The 22,742-nt window shown below is 43.5% G+C and overlaps 1 protein-coding gene across 1 annotated transcript in view; it reads right to left on the bottom strand.

The window, feature by feature from the left end:
• The window catches only part of ELP3 (elongator acetyltransferase complex subunit 3), a 157,034-nt gene that overhangs the window by 118,856 nt on the left and 15,436 nt on the right, over window positions 1-22,742 (bottom strand). Inside the window, exons 5-7 of the mRNA XM_075923284.1 lie at window positions 21,242-21,305; window positions 16,184-16,252; window positions 11,654-11,808 (exon numbers count right to left, since the gene is read on the bottom strand). Of these exons, the coding sequence (XP_075779399.1) occupies window positions 11,654-11,808; window positions 16,184-16,252; window positions 21,242-21,305 (288 nt within the window). The remainder of the gene's footprint in view (window positions 1-11,653; window positions 11,809-16,183; window positions 16,253-21,241; window positions 21,306-22,742) is intronic.

The following is a 22,742-nucleotide window of genomic DNA, read 5'->3' as shown; positions in this document are numbered from 1 at the left end:
CCTAAATGGTAAGAGCTAGAATCACCAAATTTGATATGCAGCTTCCTCTTATCCCAACTTAAAGCAAGGTAAGAATTGACATGGCCATGCTTATCACCGGCAAGGGGAGTGGAACTGCTGCCTTTTCTTTCCCCTGGCTGGGCCTCTGCAACTCCAGTACCCCCTTGGACTTGAGCCAGGGAGCTAATCTGACTGAAACCCTGCTAGCTCCTTGACCTCTCCCAGCAGTGATCGGTCCATGGTATCAGTCTGTTGAGCAGCTTTGTGCATCTTCCTCCAGAGCTGGAGAGAAACTTGCCCAAGCCAAACCAATAAACCTTTATATACATTTTAGTTTGGTAGCTTTGATTAATAAACACCACGAGAATGTGATGAAATTAACAGTAAAAACTGTAGTCATGTTGCAGTGTTTTTGGAACAGTGCACAAAAACTCATTTTGGATACCACTGCCACCTCACTTTTAGGCTTACAGCATCACTTGGGATAACACGCAAGCTTTCAAATGATCTATGATTGGGTGTGTGTACAGCGGGTACATTAAACTCCAAACATGGCTCTTTTCGCAGAATTAGAATCATAGAACTGGAAGAGACCTCAGAAGGTCATCAAGTCCAGCCCCCTTGCTCTAGGCAGGACCAATTCCAACTACCAAAAACCTATTGTGAGTGTTTAGCACCTCTGAGAAATTAGCAGAGTGTTTAGCACCTCTGAGAAACCTGACTCCCAGTAGTGAAAGCACTTAAAACCAGTGACCTTTTTAGGGATGTAAACGTGTAACCAGTTAACTGGTGGCCTGGCCAGCTGGAGCAGCTCCTTACCTGTGGCATGGAACAGTGGGCCCAGCTTGGACAGAAGAGCCCCCCAGCCAAGGCGCAGTGCAGCAGGCCTAGCCCTTCCTTACTGCGCTATGGGGATGCTTTGGCCTGGCCAGGCTCACTGCATTGCGCTGCAAGCAGGGGGCTGCTCCTTGTTTGTCACTTAAACATAGGGTTGAATTTGTTAACTTTTTAAACAACAGTTTACATCCCTAGATCATTTCTTACTTTTCTGACCCAAGTCAACATGTGTGTCCTTTCTTTTAGGGAAGGCTCTCGGGTAGCAGCTTCTAAGTGCTTACATCCTCTCTTAAAAGAACATTGCAGTGTTTGGGATACCTCAAAGAGAAATTTCCCATTGAGAAATAGAAACATCTGGAAGAAAAGGAAGCCCTGTTGCCTAGTCACCTACACTCCCGAGGCATTTAGACAAAAATCCAAGCAACAAAGACCATGATTGTCAAGAGACAATATCATGTGATAGCAAAAGACAGAGGAGAAGTCAAATGGTATTGCAAGTGCTCATCATCTTGGGTTCAGGCTTTCAATGTGCACCACAAGTGGGAACAAAGCCTTAAGAGCGTTATCAGGCAGTTAGTGGGCTTAAAGCAGATCCTGCCATGGATAATGAACCTGTTATCTTCCTGAATCCATTCTTCTTCTTCTGCCATATAATAAAACTAAAGTATCACTTACTGAAATAGTTATGCTAGTACAATTGCTATGACAGACATACCGGAAGGTTGTGAAACTTCACTATACTGGTACAATTAAAGTTGCACAACTTACGCATATAGACAAGGCCTTACCATTATACCCACTAGTTTATTTACTAGTCATTTAAATGTAAATGAACACTGGGTAACTGTGACTTGCACAATACTGGATTTCATCACTCCCTCCACATTCTCATTTTTCCATTAGAGATGTGATTGCCAAAGACCAGATCAAGCATGTAACATAGCATAATATTTTTAAAATAAAAAAGGGAGGGACTGGGGGTTGTTTTGATTTTAGTATTTTGGTTTTGCACTGATGAAAGACACATGATTAGAGACCAGAGTCCAGGCCAGCCACAGAACAGGGAAAGAAAGAAGGCAGGCTCCCCCTAGGTAGCCAGTTTTCATGTAGCTAATTCAAGTGATTTTACCATCTAAAGAGGATGGAGCATTTACTCATTAAAAGCTAGATCTGAGAGGTGCTCAGCACCCAAAACTATAATTGTCATTAGAAGTAGTAAGAATGCTCAGCCCTTCCGGATCAGGTGATAAATCACAGAAGGAGACAGGCATGCCCATCACCTCTCATGGTGGGAGGAGAGGAGTAAAATGATTATCTGCACCTATATTTTACACCTCTCTTGCTTCAATTTTTCCTCTCAGAAGAGCAAATGTAGCCACAAATTCTGATTAAGTCAATGTGCCAGTACCCACAAGTAGGTGCATTTCTCTACTGAACAAAGAGTAATAATAAAAAAGCCATCTTACAATTATTCTTTGGCACAATAACTTTCTTCCCCCCAGGAGGAATGCTGTTCCCTTATCATAAAGTCCATATTCCTATTTGATATCCAGGAATGTATTGAAATCACTTAAGATGTGTGTTCTCAAGAGATAAAAATTAAAAACTTCTCAGCATTGTATATTCTTTACAAAGACAAAATCCTTCATGATTCTATGAGTCATTTCTTCATCCCTCAACTAGTGAAGTTCTCAAGCTTACTGACTCACTTTGAGACAATATCCCCTAGAGAAAGTACATTTGCCTGAACTGTCTAAACACTGCTTATCACCACATGTGGCTAGCACCATACAAATATCTAACTACAGCGGTTTGCTTATTCCGTATGTCATTAAGGCCCCTGCAAGAGAATGTAATGTCAGCTCTCTGCGGAGCTTGGTCCAGCTTATTTTCTTAAGTCACAACCCTATTCTTTGCTTGAATAATTCCTGTACGCAGCATGCTTACTTTCCTGCATCTGTTCAGTTGGGGAAATTCTGCCAATATCCTTTGTTGGTAAAGATGCACATATTTAAACAGAGCAGGACAGACACTAAAGAGACCAATACTGAAAACAAAAGAGTAGGTGCAGAGATAGGTAGGTTGCAATGACTCTACATTGCATGAGACCGGGTCACCAGCACTAGGCCTTGCCAAAAAAAAAAAAAAAAAAAAGGAAGAAGAAGTAGTTTAAAGATTGTTTTTAAAATGACCACTCGTCCTGTCAAGCCTTCTTAAGTCTCACCCAGAGACATTGCCTCCAAAAGCACAGACATCCAAGCGGTACACTTGTTTGGTTCCTACAATTGTGTGGCACTACTTCGGTTCCTATTCAGAGCAATTTCATTGGAAATCTCACATGGAAATACTTGTCAAACACTATCTCATTTAATTTAGGAGATCTAACAAGATCACAGTTATTCCATAGTCTACCCATTAGTTCAATATTGCTGAGAAAATTCTCATCACTCAACAGCACCAATTACCAAGTGAAATAAGACACACTGAAAATTTCTAAATCTAGATCCAGTGGCTACGTCTACATTGGCACCCTTTTCTGGAAAAGGGATGCTAATGTAGACTTCGGAATTACAAATTCTGCGGGGGATTTAAATATCCCCCGCGGCATTTGCATTTACATGGCTGCCGCTTTTTTCCGGCTTGGGGATAAGCCGGAGAAAAGCGCCAGTCTAGACACGATTCTCTGGAAAATAAGCCCTTTTCCGGAGGATTTCTTATTCCTACTTGAAAGTAGGCCTTGAAAGTAGGAAGAAGAAATCCTCCGGAAAAGGGCTTATTTTCCAGAGAATCGCATCTAGACTGGCGCTTTTCTCCGGCTTATCCCCAAGCCGGAAAAAAGCGGCAGCCATGTAAATGCAAATGCCGCGGGGGATATTTAAATCCCCCGCGGATTTGCAATTGCGACTCGTCTCATTAGCATCCCTTTTCTGGAAAGGGGTGACAATGTAGACGTAGCCAGTAAGTCTTCCTCAGCTGGAAGCTAGAATACAACAAGCCTTCATAGAATGGGGAATTAAGTAAGTAATAAACTTATGGGAATGCTGAGGATGAGGGCATAGAACACTTCTTTGAGTAGAAATTATTGCAGGCAAATAAGACAGAGGACGGTAACAACTTCAAAACATAGCACCAATATGAGGATGCCAGAGTGAACTTCTCAGATTTGTAGCAGTGACTCTGATATAAAAGTCAGCATGTCACCTTCATGAGAATAATGGCACTTGGTCAGATCTCATGTTTGCGGCAAAAAGGAAAAGTGACTGTCTGCTCAATCCATCCCGAAAAATAAGTTTTGTCCACGCTTATCTGACTTGGACCCATGTGCTTCAGTTTTCTGGGAGAAGACAATTTGCAGGATGCTGTTTTGAAACATTTTAGTAGGATGGTCTGACAACAGTGAATGGGATCACAGTACAAGGACCAATGAGTCTAGACAATTTTTATAGGGAGGAAAATCTCAACAGCTATTAATAATAATATATGGAGATATACCTATCTCATGGAACTGGAAGGGACCTTGAAAGGTCATCAAGTCCAGTGCCCTACTTTCAGGGCAGGCCCAAGTACTGTCCCTGACAGCTTTGCCCCAGATCCCTCAAATGGCCCCCTCAAGGACTGAACTCACAACCCTGGGTTTAGCAGGCCAATGCTCAAACCACTGAGCTATCTCTTCCCCCAAGCTCAAAGAAGTGACTACAGTGTCAGGGCCCTAGGCTACAACAATCTGGAGCAACAAATGGAGACAAGTGCATTAGCAACAATATAAAGTAAGAAACCGCACAACAGGTTTTTTTTTTAAGAACCCAATCAAAAAGATAATTTTGTAATGGAAAATGGCTGAACCCTCAAATCATACAGTCGATCTATAAAGCTAATCCTCAGCACATACTGTTATTCTGAGAACAGCAATCTTCCATTATCTGCTACAACAGATATATATGATGAAGTTAACCAAGAAGTATGAATTTATATCTTATCTAGAAGACACAATGAACACACAATCATCCAGCCTCTAGCTTAATCAGGAAATGCCACTTCAAAATTTTTTACCTATTCTCTCTCATCTAAATATTTGAAGTGATTTGTATGATGCACAATTCTGTTTATCCACAGGAAAACTAGAGCATTGGTAAAGCAAGCCTTCCTCACGCAGCTCAACCAAGACATTTACATTTGATGAACCACCTTGATAGGTAGTTTCATTTTCACGCTTATTTAAATTTCTTGATCTATTTACTGAAAAAAAATAGTATGCAGACATCTGTCACTGAGAACTGGCAGGAGACCAGGCTAAGTGATATCACATTTAACAACTTTGTTTCTAACCAGCCTACACAAGCTTAGCTAGTGACCGACAGTATCAGTGAAAAGCTATTAGTAGCCAGACCTTGAGCCATGCAATCTCCATTCGGCTGAAGCAGATGACATTTTCTGAATTAAAATAGACGGTCCTCTACACTTTCCCCCAAATGAATTTTAGATCTAAAATATCAACAAGAATTCTAATCCCAACGCAATTATATCCGTCTCTTCATGATTCTCTCTGTTTTAATCAGGAACAATTTCAGAGGTTATTAGCTGACTAGGAGACACTCAATGGTGCCTTCAAAAATATCCTTCATCCACAAATACTTGCCCTACAGAACTTTTACTTCCTTGAATTACATGCACTGGTTTTCCCAATTTGTTTATGATTATGTTGATCTGACTATTCCACCTGGAAACACTGGCCAAGTTTCTTTTGTTTTTCGGGTTTTTTTTAAATTTGAATAAAAACAAAAGTATTTGCTGCCCTCCAGAGGAAAACAGAAACAAATTAAACCTAAAATAATAGAAAAAAGTACTGCCTCTGCAGAAAGACAGAAGATTTTTAAACAGTTGTTTCCTCTTGAAGATGTCAATGGCACCAATTAAAACTTAGCACATTATCTTCAGTTCTTCACTTAAAAGTATTGAACTAAATTATGACAATGAGGTAGGAAATAGCTAATTAAGGATCTCTCAATATGATCCTTACACAGACCTAACAGCCCAAAAATACTTCAGGGACCCCTGAAAAGCTACATTTCTCTCTGCAGTTTTACCTTTCAAAATCTGCTGGATAATTAACTATATACAGACCTACTCTCCCATGTGGAACCTTGGGCAAATCACTCCAATATCAATGGAAGTCCAAATACCTTTGAGATTTGGACTTCGATCTTTCTATTCCTCCATTCCCCGTCTAGAAAATGGGGCTTGGTTAACAGCACTTCCCTATCTACCAGAGCTATTAAAAATAAGGTGAGGCACTCAGATGGTATTGGGGGCTGTCATGGGGCAGGTGGCTCTTTAAGGGGTTGGGGCCCAATTTCCCTAGTGAAGGGCACAAGTGCTGGGGATATGCAGTAGAAGGTTGTACCTCCAAGCCTAGCCTGCTAGGATATAAAAGGGAGCCTGAGTTCAGTGAGGTGCTGACCTGTTTAGACAATGAGAAAGACAAGAAAGTAGAGGAACCACAGCTGTGCTTTGACATGCACACATCATTAGCATGAGAAGAGATTATACTAACGAGGCCTCTCTAATTTCCTAACAGCTCATTCTGCCATCCTCAGAAGTTATGAAGCACTTTCCTATTGAATAGCTTCTTATTCAGAAGTCAAGGTGGTGAAGAATCACAAGTCTCTAAGAAGGTGGTTATTTATGTGAGGGCACATGCAAGAAAAGCAGAGGTGTCTTATCTAAACAAATATGCTATTTGATCTCATCAGGACACCCTGAAAACAAAGCATTTATATAAGTAACTGCCAAACTTTATTCTGATCACTTTCTGCAATTTGTAGTATTCAAGCCTATCATATGCTAGAAAAAGCTCCATTTAATTAATAAGGAAAAGATCTATATGTGTTCAAATGTTTGAAAACCCCCAAGTAATTTAAAAGGTTAAAATTAAAATCCATACTAAAACAGCATAAGCACTATCCCACAGCTTACAGAACACAATATACCCCCCTTGTGGTCTAGTGAAGAAAGCAACTGCTACTTTCAATCACAGTGATAAAAATTATCTTGAAATAAACAGAGGTTTATAATATTATGTATGGTGTGAAGAAAGTCAATAAGAGTGTTATTTACCACTCCACATAATAAAGGAGTCACCCTATGAAATTAATAGGCAGCTGGTTTAAATCAAACATAAGGAAGTACTTATTCTGACCAGGGTGGGGGATTGTAGGTCCTTATACAAGACAAAGCTCTGAATATCAGGTCACCCTAACTTCTTCACACAACACACAGTAAACCTGTAGAACTTGTTGCCAGGGTTCTAAAAAGACCTAGATACATTCATGGAGAATAGGTCCATCAAGGACTATTAGCCAAGATGGTCAGGGATACAGCTCTATGGCCTGGGTGTCCTTAATCTTTGACTGCCACATGCTAGGAAAGAACAGCAGGGGATGGCTCACTTGATAACTGCTGTAGTAAGATGAGGGCCTGAAACAAAAGCCCATGTAGCAGAGGCCTGGTGTGAGGCCTGAGGCCTAGCCAACAATGGTCAAGACTGCTAATATAAAGCAAAGCTAAGCTGTGAGCAAGAGGCAAGCCACTGCTCACAGAACTTGGCACGAACAGGGCTGATAGGGTAAAACTCTAAATGGTAATAGACACAGATGTAAGGCAGTAATTGTTACTAGGTACCTGCTCTTAAAATACTAATTGGCATGGGGTATAGATTGAAAGCACAGACCAGAAAGATGGTGGTAACACCTCGTTAAGAATCACCTTGGTACCTACACATTCCCCACAGATAACAAGGACATACTGTCCCAGGTTCAGGATAGGGTCTAAAATGACAGCCAGATGGATAGAGATGTTCTAATCGAACCATCAGATGCAAGGTGATAGGTGGTATCTAGGTTACATCAGAATGTGGCAACCTGATACATCAGGAGTGATGTGTAACTTGTTTGTACCTGTATAAAAAACTGTGTTTTAGAGGAGCTGTCTTTGTCCAGCCTAACTGGCAGTGAGCCCTCTCTCTGAGTCATGTCCATTGTCAGGGGTACATATGCATAGTGGTTTGGAAGAGTCTACTTACAACTATTTACCGTATGTCGTTTGACAATAAACCCAGCCTGGTGCCTTTAATCCTCATCTGATTTTGTGGTCTTTGGGAGCTCTCTCAGAGTCTGCTGTGTTGATTACTTGCACAAAATCAACACAACGCACAGGAAGAGCACATGCCCGCAGCTGAACAGTTATCATCACTGGACATACCAAGAGACCTGTCAGGACACCATGCTGGTGTCTTCTGACTACTAGAGCTGCCTGTTCTGTTCATTTCCTTTGAAGCATCTGGAACTGGCCATGATTAGAAGACAGGACACTGGGCTAGACTGACCACTAGTCTGACCTAGTATGGCCATTCTTATGTTCTTACTACAAGACTTGCCCAGCATTGCTTGGGTCCTTCAGGGCAGGAGCCTGGAAGTGTGAGGGATGGAGGGCAAGAGACTGGGAGTGTGGGGGTTGAGGCAGGCCAGGGTGGCGAGGGCCGTACTGCTCAGCTGGCAGCTGCTCCCTGAGGCTGGAACACTCGTTGCCCTGCTGCAGTCATTCATGGGTAAACTGTCCCTGCTATCATGCTCCTCCCTTTCCGTTTGATGAGAAATATTCACATTCCAGGCACATCTCAGTCTGGCACAACCAAATCCAGGCCTTGCTTTAAAGTATGATAAAAGAAAACCACATGCCAAATTTGATAGTCTTAGCTCTTACTGTTTAGGAGAAGTTCTTGAAAAAAGGGACTCACAGACGGATGGACACAGAAAGAGATGCACAAACTCTCTCAAATTAAAAAGACGATACCATACAAAGAAAAATTAACAGTGTTTAAAAACTTATAGGAACATGATCAATCTCTACAGTTGAGAAAAGCTCAAGTAGTTTCAAGTTTCTACTGCTGTTCCCAAGACTTCCTTGACAATTTGAGAGATTTTTACCTCCCACTTTTCTAAAGTGGTTTTCCCTGTTACTATGGGAAAGATCCACAAGAATCAAAAAATTGTGAAAAATACTATGCATGAGGTATACAAGAAAACAATATTTTTTTCCAACCTTATTCAGTTATGGTGCACTTAAGAGTTACCTGTACAATAACAGATAACAAATATTCACACAGAAGCATGTTTTTAAGAGGATATTGTACCTTTAAATCTGCAGCAAAGACTGCATCACTCAATAAAGAGGGCTCACTGGGGCTTGAGAAACAGATGTCAAGGGACATTCTAAGGGCTGGTGGTTTGTGATTTTATCTTTATAAAACAAGCAATTGCCCTCAGGTGACAGGAGTCTTTTCAATCTCTTATGAGCAGCCCTCAAGAAATAGGTCAAAATGGTTCTCATATGAGGATTCAGGCCAGTATCATCCCTTACTACACAAAACAAAGCAAGGGAACAAAAGTAATACATCTATAGCTTTGAAACTGCAGACATCTGCATCACCACCGTGAGGCAAGGGGAGGGAAGGATGATAGATTATGCATAAGTGACCCGTGCGCACACAACCCCAAAATGAAGAACTTTAGAAAGGAAACTTTGCAATCCACTTACATTATTTAACTGGTTTAAGAATATCTACATACTTTTTCTTTGCCAAAAAGTGGGTATTTAAATCGGCTATCTGGATACAGCTGTTTAAATGCTACACAATTTAAAGTTTGCACCCCAAAACCAAACTGTGGCTCATGGCCTTAAAAGCGCAAGCATTCTGCAAGATAAATGACGCAAATTCAACCTTTAGGGACATAATAGTAGATAATGCATGCAGGTTTTGTGTGTTTGCATGTGTATTATTAGAAGTTTAACAAGGTAATCTAATAACGCCTATCTATGGTATATACTGTACACTCAAGAGATCAAAAGGAGATATTAACATTTAAATGAACTGTAAATATAATTACGACACTGTATTGGATTATCTCGGAAACATATTGTTAATCACTTGTTAATGACAGTCAAAGGGTACTTTTGCCTTATGCTAAATAAGTCTCCAGGATAACCTACTGTTCATTTAATGACTTTAAGCTGTCAAGAGAAGCCTGGCTTTGTATAAATGTGTCTTGGACCTGATCCTTTTTCTCTCGTATCTGCTTAAATGCTCCAGGGGCAAAGCTTCAAGTTGCAAGATTTGAGAACCCAGGATACCCTGACACCCCTAAAATGGACACTGAATTGATAACTCTGGACTGATGCTGTAAGAACTATTTGCAACTAAAAAGCTCCTCAACACTACTGTGAAATCTGATCTCCGAACTACCGTATTTTCCGGCGTATAGGGCGACTGGGCGTATAAGACGACCCCCTATCTTTTTAATTAAAAGATAGGGTTTCATCTTATACCCCAGCGCCCCTCCGCCTCCTTTGCTCCCGGTGTCCCTGGTCTGCTGGAGATGGTCCCCAGCAGACCAGAGGCACCGGGAGCAAAGCCGCCAGGAGCGCCTGGGCTGCCCCCCCCCCCCCGCCGGAGCCCCTCCGCGGCTTTGAAAGCCTCGGGGGAAGCCGTCGGGGGGGCATCCCAGGCGCGCATGGGCTGCCCCCCCGCTGGAGCCCCTCCGCGGCTTTGAAAGCCTCGGGGGAAGCCGGCGGCGGGGCATCCGGCGTACAAGACGACCCCCGATTTTTGGGGGATGTTTTTTAACTTCAGAGGTCGTCTTGTACGCCGGAATATACGGTATATTCATGACTGCTATGATACTAACCTTTTAACCAGTACTATCTTTTCTTTCTTTATTAATACACAGTAAGAATTGGCTATAATAGTGTATTTGCAGTAAGATCTGAAAAATTCATTAACCTGGAGGGCACTGTGACTGATCCCTTGGGACTGGTAGAACTTTCTTATGTGATGAATAAGACCTTCAGTCAGCCCCATCACATTTGACGTGGGTGGTAGCCTACTGTAAGGGAACTGTGTAGCTGGCTACTGGGTAATCAGTTAGGTGTCACAGAACCTGTTTTGTGCTGGCCTGGTAAATCTAAATATTGAAATAACTACCAGCTTTGGAGACTGGCTCCCTTATTTTTTGCAGTTTGGTCCTAACTGAATAACCTCAGCTGGCTCCTCTCGGACTCCAGTCCAACAAACACTGTTGATATTTGCTAATTTTAGATTACTAGTTTTCTACCTCTAGGAATCCACAGATCATGTATAAGGCAGGGATGTGAATGGTTAGCCAGTTAACTGTTAAGCATCACCCTTACTGAATAGTGCACACCGGTTATACTTAATTGGTGGCCCAGGAACAGGCTCCCGGCCCAGCCAGAACAGCCCCCATCCATGACGGTCAGAGCCCGTGCTCCAACTCAGCCAGAGCAGTCCCCATCCATGGCAGAGCCTGCTCACATTTAAGCGGTTAACTAATTGAATATGACATTAAGGGTTAACTGATTAAATGTGATTTACATCCCTAGCATAAGGGTCTGTAAAAGGTAATCACAGGGGTCTGAAAATGAAATAAGGTTGAAAACCACTATTGTAGATACAAGCTGAAAGCAAACTCCCAGCCTAAGAAACCATCTGTTAAATTTGATGCCATGTCATACAGAAAAAGGCATGTAAAGTGGAGAACATTTTCCAGCTTAGTGCCTAGAATTGGACCCCCAAGCTAAACTCATGATTAAACCAATGAGAGAGGCCTGATTTTCAGTCAGCGGACTTGTGGGTGCCCAGCGCTACAGAAAGTCTTACTTTAAAAACCCCATGCTGGAAAATTTTAGCCCTTTCATACTCAATATTTGTTTTCCTATTCTAACTTAAGGTTTTAAAAAAGCTTACTTGACAGCTTCCGATACGTTGTTGGACGTGTGTCCAGATAAAGCATCATGAAGGTTTCGGATGAAGTAATCTCTGTAGTCCTCAGGAAGGGCCATAAATGTTCCTCCCATCACGATGAATTCCACCTTATCCACACTGTGGCCCAGCTGCTTCAGCTAAAAAGTTAAATATAGCTATGAGAAAGACTTTGTATCTAAGGGACTCCAGTGAAAATCTAGCACACCAAATCTTTCATAACTTTACTCAAATGCCAAATCAATAATGCTTTTGTGTACAGCAGCCTTAATAACCCTATTCTAAGAGCCTTGATTTACAAAGACAATTTAAAGAGAAATGATGTGTGGAAGAGTGATCTAAATAGATGGGATAGCACAAGTGACAGTGCAATGCCACAAGAAAGCTCAAACTGGAAGAAGAGAGTTCAAGGAGATGGGGAGAGGAGGACTACACAAAATTCAGAGATAACAGAAATTCAGAAACAACAGAACATCACTGGTCGTCAGCTACAACCCCCAGCAAAAATCCCTCCAGCGCATCATTGGCAATCTACAACCTACCCTGGAAAACAATCCCTCACTCTTAAGAGCCACATAAGCCACACCATCAGGAATCATCCACCGGCACATCCTGTAATCTGATCTATGCCATCAAGTGCCAACAATGCCCCTCTGCCATGTAAACTGGCCAAACCAGACAGTTTCTGCACCACAGGATACATGGACACAAATCAAACATTGGGAATGGTAACACACAAACCTGTAGGGGGAAAACTAACCTCCCTGGACATTCAGTAATGGATTTGAAGTAGCCCTTCTTCTACAAAAGAATTTCAAAGCCCAATTACAAAGGGAGACAGCTGCATTGGAATTAATTTGCAAATTCAACACTATCAACTTAGGACTGAATAAGGATCTCAACCAATTACATAAGACCAGCCATCCTGAGTCAGAGGAAAGATCCATCTAGCCCAGTATCCTATTCTCAAACAATGGCTAATGACAGATGTCCAGAGGGAGTGAACAGAACAGGGAATCATCAAGTGATTCCTGTCACCCATATGCTAGGGACACCACTCCTATCCATTCTGGTCAATAAGTAGTCATGGACCTAACCTCTGCGAATGTATCTAGCTCTTCCATGAATTTATCTAGTTCTTAATGCATTACAAAAGCAATTTCTCCTCACTGGATATTCACATCTCCAGACCAAATGCTGTGAATGACCCACTTCCACCCTGACTTGATTTAGCTTCATTAACACAAGCAACTTCTTCCTTATATATACAGGCAGTCCCCGGGTTACGTACAAGATAGGGACTGTAGGTTTGTTCTTAAGTTGAATCTGTATGTAAGTCGGAACTGGCGTCCAGATTCAGCCGCTGCTGAAACTGATCAGTTTCAACAGCGGCTGAATCTGGACGCCAGTTCTGACTTACATACAGATTCAACTTAAGAACCCCAGGCATCCCCAAGTCAGCTGCTGCTGAAACTGATCAGCGGCTGATTCCAGGAAGCCCGGGGCAGGAGCTTCCTGTAGTCAGCCACTGGTCAGTTTCAGCAGCAGCTGACTTGGGGATGCCTGGGGCAGAGCAGCTGGGGTGCTGCTGGGTTGGTCCAGTAGCGCCGCCGCTCCTCGGCGTTACTGGACCAACCCAGCAGCACCCAAGCTGCTCTGCCCCAGGCGTCCTGATTCAGCCGCGGCTGAATCTGACCAGCAGTGGCTGAATCAGGAGCCTGGGGCAGAACAGCTGGGGTGCTGCCCAGTTGGTCCAGTAGCGCCCAGAGCGGCGCTACGGGACCAACTGGCAGCGCCCCAGCTGCTGTACCACAGGTGTCTGGAGCAAAGCCACGGAGCACGGGGGCAGCGGGACAGCCCAGACGCGCCGTGGCTGTCCACTGCCCGCGTGCTCCGCGGCTTTGCTCTGCTTTGCCCCCCCCCCCCGCCGTCCCCCTGGTCTGCAGACCGGGGGGGGGGGGGGGGGGGCAAAGCAGAGCCAAGCAGAGCCAAGCCGCGGAGCGCGCGATCAGCTGACAGCCCAGACGCGTCTGGGCTGTCAGCTGGCCGGGCGCTCCGGGGCTTGGCTCTGCTTTGCCCCCCCCCCCCGGTCTGCAGACCAGGGGGACGGGGGGGGCAAAGCAGAGCCAAGCCTCGGAGCGCGTGGGCAGCGGACAGCCCTGTCCGCTGCCCACGTGTTCCGCCGCTTTGCTTCCTCTCCCTGGTCTGCTGGAGACCAGGGAGAGGAACCCCGTTCGTAACTGCGGATCCGACATAAGTCGGATCCGCGTAACTCGGGGACTGCCTGTACTCCTGCTTCTGTAACTACCACTCCAATTCATCTGATGAAGTGGGTTTTACCCATGAAAGCTTCTGTCCTAGGAAGTCTAAGGTGCCATAGGACTCCTTGATGTTTTTGCAATACAGAATAACATGGCTACCCCTCTGAGACTTTCCATAGAAATTGAACATAAGAACATAAGAACGGCCGTACTGGATCAGACCAAAGGTCCTTCTAGCCCAGTATCCTGTCTGCCGACAGTGGCCAACACCAGGTGCCCCAGAGAGGGTGGACCGAAGACAATGATCAAGCGATTTGTCTCCTGCCATCCCTCTCCAGCCTCTGACAGACAGAGGCCAAGGACACCATTTTATCCCCTGGCTAATAGCCTTTTATGGACCTAACCTCCATGAAATTATCTAGCTTCTCTTTAAACTCTATTATAGTCCTAGCCTTCACAGCCTCCTCCGGCAAGGAGTTCCACAGGTTGACTACACGCTGTGTGAAGAAGAACTTTCTTTTATTCGTTTTAAACCTGCTACCCATTAATTGGTCCAATAAACGATATTACCTCACTCACCTTGTGTGTCTAACATATGAAACTGACTAAATGTTATTTAAATTGGCTAAACAGCCAACTCTAAACAGCGTTTAAGATTGCAAGTCTTATGAATAGCAACTGACTGCTACAAGCTTTCAAGCTCTTCCTCAAATCAGAAAGGTACAGAGAGTGTGACACCTAAGCCCACACAGAATCATACAACACTAGGACCAGAAGGGACCTCGAGAGGTCACTGAGTCCAGTCCCCTGGCCTTATGGCAGGACCCAGTACTGTCTAGACCATCCCTGATAGACATTTAATTAACCTACTCTTAAATATCTCCAGAGATGGAGATTCCACAACTTCCCTAGGCAATTTATTCCAGTGTTTAACTACCCTGACAGTTAGGAACTTTTTCCCAATGTCCAACCTAAACCTCCCTTGCCACAGTTTAAGCCCACTGCTTCTTGTCCTATCACCAGAGGCCAGGAAGAACATTTTTTCTCCCTCCTCCTTGTGACGCCCTTTTAGATACCTGAAAACTGCTCTCAATATTCTCTTTTCCAAACTAAACAAGCCCAGTTTTTTCAGCCTTCCTTCATAGGTCATGTTTTCTAGACCTTTAATCATTCTTGTTGCTCTTCTCTGGACTTTCTCTAATTTCTCCACATCTTTCTTGAAATGTGGTGCCCAGAACTGGACACGATATTCCAACTGAGGCCTACCGTAAATGAGCGTATATAACCTGCACCTGGGCATAACCCGCAGTTTTTCCTGAATGTGTAAAAAAAAGGGTTCGATAATCCGTGGATGTGTATAACCTGGGGGTTGTATACGCTATTTTAAGGTAATTGCACATACCAGGATAAACTGCAGGAGGGGAGCCGCACTCGTGCCTAGGCTCCATGCAGTCGCAGCCAGGCGCAACCCACCCTTCTTCAGGCAGGGGGAACAGAGAGTGCAGCGCAGGCGAGTAAAAATAAACTTGTATACCCCGCGGATATGTATACCCTGCGGGGGGGGGGGGCGTTTGCAAAAACATGTATAACCTAAGGGCTACATACGCTAAAACATGGTAATCAGCGCAGAGTAGAGTAGAAGAACGACTTCTCGTCTCTTGCTGACAACACACCTGTTAATGCATCCTAGAATCATGTTTGCTTTTTTTGCAACAGCACCACACTGTTGACTCATATGTAGCTTGTGGTCCACTATGACCTCTAGATCCCTTCCTGCTGTACTCCTTCCTAGACAGTCGCTTCCCATTCTGTATGTGTGAAATGTCTATATATACAGTGCTGCAGCTGTACTCCTACAGATGCGCTACTGCAGTGCATCTGGTGAAAAGAATTTGAACAGCAGAAACTATGTCAGCAGGAGAAGCTCTCCTGCCAATATACTGCTGTGCACACAAGCACTTCAGCATAACATATGTTGCTCAAGTGGGTGCTTGCAATTTGATGTTACAACATCATAATTAAACATCATGTATTTATGTATGAAAACAATGTAATATAGAGGGCAGAGAAAGATAAATTTAAATAGATATATTTACGTGTGAACAACTCAAATCTCACCAGACTGAACAAAATAATTCAGTAACCGCTGAGATTGCTGTCTTAATTGAAAAGCTGTTTTCAAAATGCTGGAAACTAACAGCACTATTGCAACTATTTTCAAACACTACATGTTCTCTTCATTGCAAATGTTTACCTGTTCGACTCGATGTCTTGTCTGGAGATAAGGATCGTATCTGGCACGAATGGCCCTCATAGACGTTGGCTAAGGGAAACATGAGGATTCATTTTTAAACCTTATTTCTTGACAACATACTGAGAAGGAACAAGACATGTGAATCTTTAACTATTAGTTGGACACTCTATTTTCACAAACATAATTATTAAGATCTTCATCCTATTATAATAGTTTGCTGAATGTTAACCAATACAAGAAATCAGATTCAAATCTGTATTTCACCTACATATTGTAATGCAAGTGAAATAGGTCATTTTGTTGGTTTTCACATCATTTTTACTTGAGCACCAGTTTTCGAGGTTAGACCCAACGAACCAGTTTTTTATTATTGTATCTCTGCAAATTCTGATTATAAAATTACTGAGTTGTCTTGATGCTCCATTCATTATTGTCTCCTACTCTCATTTCACTGCTTTTTCTCCTTTATGATGCTCCCTGTGTATGGAATGACTTGGATTTGCTATCTAGCACCCTCTTTTCATTAAATCCCTAAAAACTCATTTCCATGATTATTTGAGTTTCTTAGTGCATCACGGACTGTCTCTTTTTATCTTACACAGTGTCAGAGACACTGAATACTAATTGAATATATGAAAACACACTTAGGCACACTTGTGTTAAAGAGTCTCCAATCACTGTGAATTAGGAAAGTTTTTCTGTACATACATACTTCCTAATTTGCACTAATGAAGAAGACATTGTCAAACTCTGAATATTGGATAATAGCAAGTGAACAAAATTAAAGATAAAAGGACATCTTAGTCTACTTAGCTCATTTACTTTGACAATTGTTACTTATTTTCAGCTATGTTTGATACTTTATAATATACTGGTAGATAGAATGAATCATTTTTAAAAAATGTTTAAGTAATTTAGTCTCACTACAGCATCTGCTTTACAACTTTTGCTGAGCTGCAGGAAAGAACTTTTTTTGCACTATGAAATATGCAGATTAGTGAGGTTTTAGTGCAAATGTGTCAAACCCCAGAGTAGCACAGAACACTAAAGATACTTAGTAAGATACTTGTAAGTGAATTTTTTTCTTATTTTAGTTACAGATTATAGAATCATAGAATAGAATCAAAGAATCATAGCTCTGGGAGAGACTTCAGAAGGTCATTAAGTCCAGCCCCCTGCTCTAGGCAGGACCAATCCCAACTAAATCAAACCGGCCAGGGCTTTGTCAAACTGAGACTTAAACACCTCTAGGGATGGAGACTCCACTACTTCCCTAGGTAACCCATTCCAGTGCTTCACCACCCTCCTAGTGAAATAGTTTTTCCTAATATCCAACCTGGACCTCTCCCACCACAACTTGAGACCATTGCTCCTTGTCCTACTATCTGTCACTACTGAGAACAGCCTCTCTCCATCCTCTCTGGAACCTCCCTTCAGGTACTTGAAGGCTGCTATCAAATCCCCCCTCACTCTTCGCTTCTGCAGACTAAACAGACCCAGTCCCTCAGCCTCATCTTGTAGGTCATATGCTCCAGCCCCCTAATCATTTTGGTTGTCCTCCGCTGGACCCTCTCCAATGCGTCCACATCCTTTTTGTAGTGGGGGGCCCAGAACTGGACATAATACTCCAGATGTGGCCTCACCAAAGCCGAATAAAGGGGAATAATGACATCTCTGGATCTGCTGGCAATGCTCCTCTTAATGCAACCTAATATGCCATTAGCCTTCTTAGCTACAAGAGCACACTGTTGACTCATATCCAGCTTCTCATCCACTGTAACCCCCAGGTCCTTTTCTGCAGAACAACTACTTAACCGGTTGGTCCCCAGCTTGTCACTATGCTTGGGATTCTTCCATCCCAAGTGCAGGACTCTGCACTTGTCCTTGTTGAACCTCATCAGATTTCTTGTGGCCCAATCCTCCAATTTGTCTAAGTCACTCTGCACCCAAGCATATCTACCTCTCCCCCTAGCTTAGTGTCATCCGCAAACTTGCTGAGGGTGCAATCCATCCCCTCATCCAGGTCATTAATAAAGATATTGAACAAAACCCGTCCTAGAACCGAAACTTGGGGCACTCCGCTAGAAACCGACAGCCATCCTGACATTGAGCCGTTGATCACTACCCTCTGGACCCAGCCTTCTAGCCATCTTTCTATCCATCTTACCGTCCATTTATCCAATCCACATTCCCTTAACTTGCTGGCAACAATATTGTGGGAGACCATATCAAAAGCCTTGCTAAAGTCAAGGTAGATCACATCCACTGACTTTCCCACGTCCACAGAGCCAGTTACCTCATCATAGAAGCCAAACAGATTGGTCAGGCACGACTTGCCCTTTGTGAATCAATGCTGACTATTCCTAATCACTTTCCTCTCTTCCAAGTGCCTCAAAATGGATTCCTTAAGGATCCCTTCCGTGATTTTTAAAGGAACCGAGGTAAGACTGACCAGCCTATAGTTCCCTGGATTGTCCTTCTTCCCTTTTTTGAAGATGGGCACTACATTTGCCTTTTTCCAATCATCCAGGATTTCTCCCGATCTCCACAACTTTTCAAAGATAATGGCCAAAGGCTCCTTAATGACATTTGCCAACTCCCTCAGTACCCTCGAATGCATTAAGTCCGGACCCATGGATTTGTGTATGTTTAGCTTTTCTAAATAGTTCCTATCTGTTCTTTACCCACCAAGGGCTGTCCATCTTCATCCCATCTTGCGTCACTTAGCGCATTAATCCGGGAGCCCACCTTGTCCGTGAATACAGAGGCAAAGAAAGCATTGAGTACTTCAGCTTTCCCCACATCATCTGTTACTAAGTTACCTCCTTCATCCATTAGGGGCCGCACACCCTCTCTGATCACCTTCTTCTTGTTGACATGCCTGTAGAAACCTTTCTTGGTATCCTTCACATCCTTAGCCAGTCTCAATTCCATTTGCGCTTTCATCTTCCTGATAACCCCCCGGCATTCTCGAACTATACATCATAGTGCTCTTTTACATATAGTGCAACTCCTCCTCCTTTTCTCCCCTGCCTGTTCTTCCTGAACAGTCTATACCCTTCCATGACAGCGCTCCAGTCAAGCGAGTCATCCCACCAAGTCTCTGTTATCCCAATTAAAACATATTTCTTGGACTGGGCCAGGGCCTTCAGTTCATCCTGTTTGTTGCCCAGGCTTCTTGCATCAGTGTACAAACACCTCAGGTAACCAGTTGATTGCCCTATTTTCTCCATTCGAAACATGGGTCCTCCTTTCTTGCTTGTTCCTCTCTGCATTTCTTCCCGGTATCCGACTTTCCCACTCCCCTCAGGGTTTTGGTCACCGTCCCCCGACGAACCTAGTTTAAAGCCCTCCTCACTAGGTTTGCAAGCCTGCCCGCAAAGATGCTCCTTCCTCTCTTCGTTAGGTGGATCCCATGTCTTCCAAACAATCCTTGTGCCCGGAACAGAGTCCCATGGTCAAAGAAACCAAAGCCCTCTCTGCGACACCACCTGCGCAACCACATATTTATGTCCTCAATTCAACGATTCCTGCCCAGTCCTTTCCCTTCAACAGGGAGGATGGAGGAGAATACCACTTGCGCTCCGAATTCTTGGATCCTTCTTCCCAGCGCTACATAATACGCAATAACCCGCTCAAGGTCATTCTTGGCCGTATCATTAGTTCCCACGTGGAGAAGCAGGAAGGGGTAGCGATCCAAAGGTTTGATCAGTTTGGTAAGCCTCTCAGTCACATCCTGAATGCGAGCTCCCGGTAAGCAGCACACCTCTCGAGATTCCAGGTCCAGACGGCAGATGGATGGCTCAGTCCCTCTTAGGAGGCAGTCTCCGACCACCACCACCCATCATTTTCTTTTGGGGGTGGTGGCCATGGAACCCCCATCCCTAGGACTACACATCCCGTGCCTTCCAGTAGATGGTGTTCCCTTCTGGTTTCTTCCTTGTGAGGTCCCTTCCAAAGTATTCACCACTGCAGAGCCTGTGGAGAGAGCCTGAAAGCGATTACTTACCCCAATAGCATTGGGGGATTCCCATGCTGGCCTTTTCCCCCCTTCTGGAAGTTACATGCTGCCAGTTCTCTTCCTGGTCACATACTGCCCTCTCTGGCTCCTCCGCCTGCCGTGCTTGAAGGATTAAACGCTGCCTTCTATCTAGGAAGTCTTCATCCTCTCTGATCGAGCATAGAGTCGACACTTGGGCCTCCAGTCCTCTAATTTTTTCTTCCAAAATGTCGACCAGCTTGCACTTCGTGCAGATAAAATCCGTTCTTTCTTCTGGGAGGAAAACAAACATGGCACATGCCATGCAGGTAACATCAGACCTATCACCATCCATCGCTGCTGTCCTGGAGAAGGGATTTAAAAAGAAAGGCAATAGAACCTCGCCCCCTTCCCAACTCCCTCTCTAAACTCCCTGTTAGCACTCACCTGTTCGCAAGCTCCTTGGTCGCTTGCCCACTGCCTTATAAAGACCTGGAGTGCCTGAAAGTCCCTCCCCCTACCAAGGCTCAGCCAATCAGCAGAGGCTTCTAGAATTCAAACTTTAATTAGAAGCCAACAGTTTCCACCTGCCAATCACAGCACACGCTCCATGAAGGGGAGAGGGAGGGTAAGGGGGGGTGGGGAGGAAAAAGCCCCAAGAGCCCATTCTTTGTTAAAGTGAGTTACAATAAGCCAGGCTTTAGAGCATGCAAGTTTCCAGTCAGCTGTTTCCTCGGGCAATATTTATGAGGAAGAATAACTTTTGGAGAAATCATACTTGGAACCTGCCAGTGTCCCTTTAAGTTTAAAGCTGCCTGAAACAGGAAAAGAAAGAAAACTTATCTTTGCTAACATGAGAATGATAAAACTGGTAGGAAAAGAAAAACTTTCATTAATGCCTAACAGGAAAAAAAAAGCTAACAAAATATTCAAATTTTTTTCCAGCTCTAAAACATCAATTGTTTCATTAGTCATATGTTTCTCTTTTCCCCCTCTCTTTTTTCATGCTTGCAATAAGGAGCCTGTCCCAATCTCACAGACAAAATGGGACACCACAACATAACCCTCAAAGTTAGTACCTCATAGCCAGTGTAAGACTGTGTTGAGTATTCAAAATCAGAATCAGGTCCACCAGGGCAGTATCTGAAAGCATTAAAAGAGAATGAGGAGGCACACACAAACCTGCACCAATGTCAGAACACAAAACAATAAAGAATCTCTTGATTTATCTGAGACCTATATCTGCATTTGTGCGCTACAATGTAAGGATGTGATTTAGCATGGCAATAAGCATCCTCAACTTCAACTGTTATTCCCAGGAATTAATGGCACGTAGCATTATATAGGTGCTACACCATAGCAGAAAAAAAAAGTTACATGTAAAAAAGAACATCACCAGTACTGCACAACAGATATTTTACTTAACACATCAAAGGGGATCAGGATAGTAATCCTACACGTGAGAAATGTAGACCAGTCAAGTAACTGACTACCTAAAATAATTTGTAATAAATATATATCAAAAACATGTACAACAAATACCTTCCAAAAGTCTGAAATTATTTCAGAGAAACCACATCTCAACTTTATTCATTTAGGGAACAACACTGATTTATTAAAATGAACACAAAGTGATACTATAAGCAATTCTAAATGTGTACAAGAAGCACATTTTCAAACATCATAATTAAATTAGCCATGCCGTATATAAAAAAGGATACCTTTAATTTAATATATCTGAAGTATTTAGGGTGTCTCTATATAAAAAACAGATAGAGCCTTCAGCTACAAAGTAAAGCTAACACAAGATCTTCATTTCATTTCCAGATACCATTAGTGATTTAAATATTGATAGTGGAAAACCATACCTCTATGTCAGTGGTCTCCAACCTTTTTACACCCAAGATCACTTTTTAAATGACAGACCAAGCCAAGATCTACCGCCTTGCCCCTTCCTTGAAGCCCCGCCCCTTCCTTGAAGCGCCCCCTCTCTATTCTCCTCCTCCCATCACTGGCTATCCCCAATCCTTATGCTGCTGCTTTAAAAAAAAAAATGTCTCCTGTAGGAAGAGGTTTTTCCAACATTTGGCCTGTCTAGACTGGACCAAATGTCAGAAAAAAAACCCTTCTTTTGGAAACCCCCTTATTCCTTGTGGAAGGAGGAATATAGGGGTGACTGAAAGAGCCTGTTTGCTCTTCCACTAAAAAAGCGGAAGAACAAACACAACCCTGGATGCAGAAGAGTTTTTCTGGGATATCTCCAGAATCCTGAAAAACTCCTGCAGTCTAGCCAGACCCTTGCTGGGTTGAGACAGGATGTGTAGTCTCTGGGGTGGGAATGAGGGATTTGGGTGTGGGAAGGGGTGAGTGGTGTAAGCTCTGGAAGGAAATCTGGATGCAGGAGAAGGTGGAGAAGGGGACACTGGCTCGGGGAGGGGGCTCCAGGCCAGGCAGTGTTGGGGTACTAAGCAAGCCACAGGCTTGTGGATGTGAGGGTGCAGGAATTTGGGTATGTGAGGTGCTCAGGGCAGGGGGTTCCAGTGTTTGATAGGCTCAGATCTAGGGACTAGGGAAGGGGGA

Source organism: Pelodiscus sinensis, chromosome 3 (assembly GCF_049634645.1).
Source record: "Pelodiscus sinensis isolate JC-2024 chromosome 3, ASM4963464v1, whole genome shotgun sequence".
NCBI lineage: Eukaryota > Metazoa > Chordata > Testudines > Trionychidae > Pelodiscus > Pelodiscus sinensis.
The sequence above is the reverse complement of the archived record's forward strand: the minus strand, read 5'-3'. Positions and strand labels throughout refer to the sequence as shown.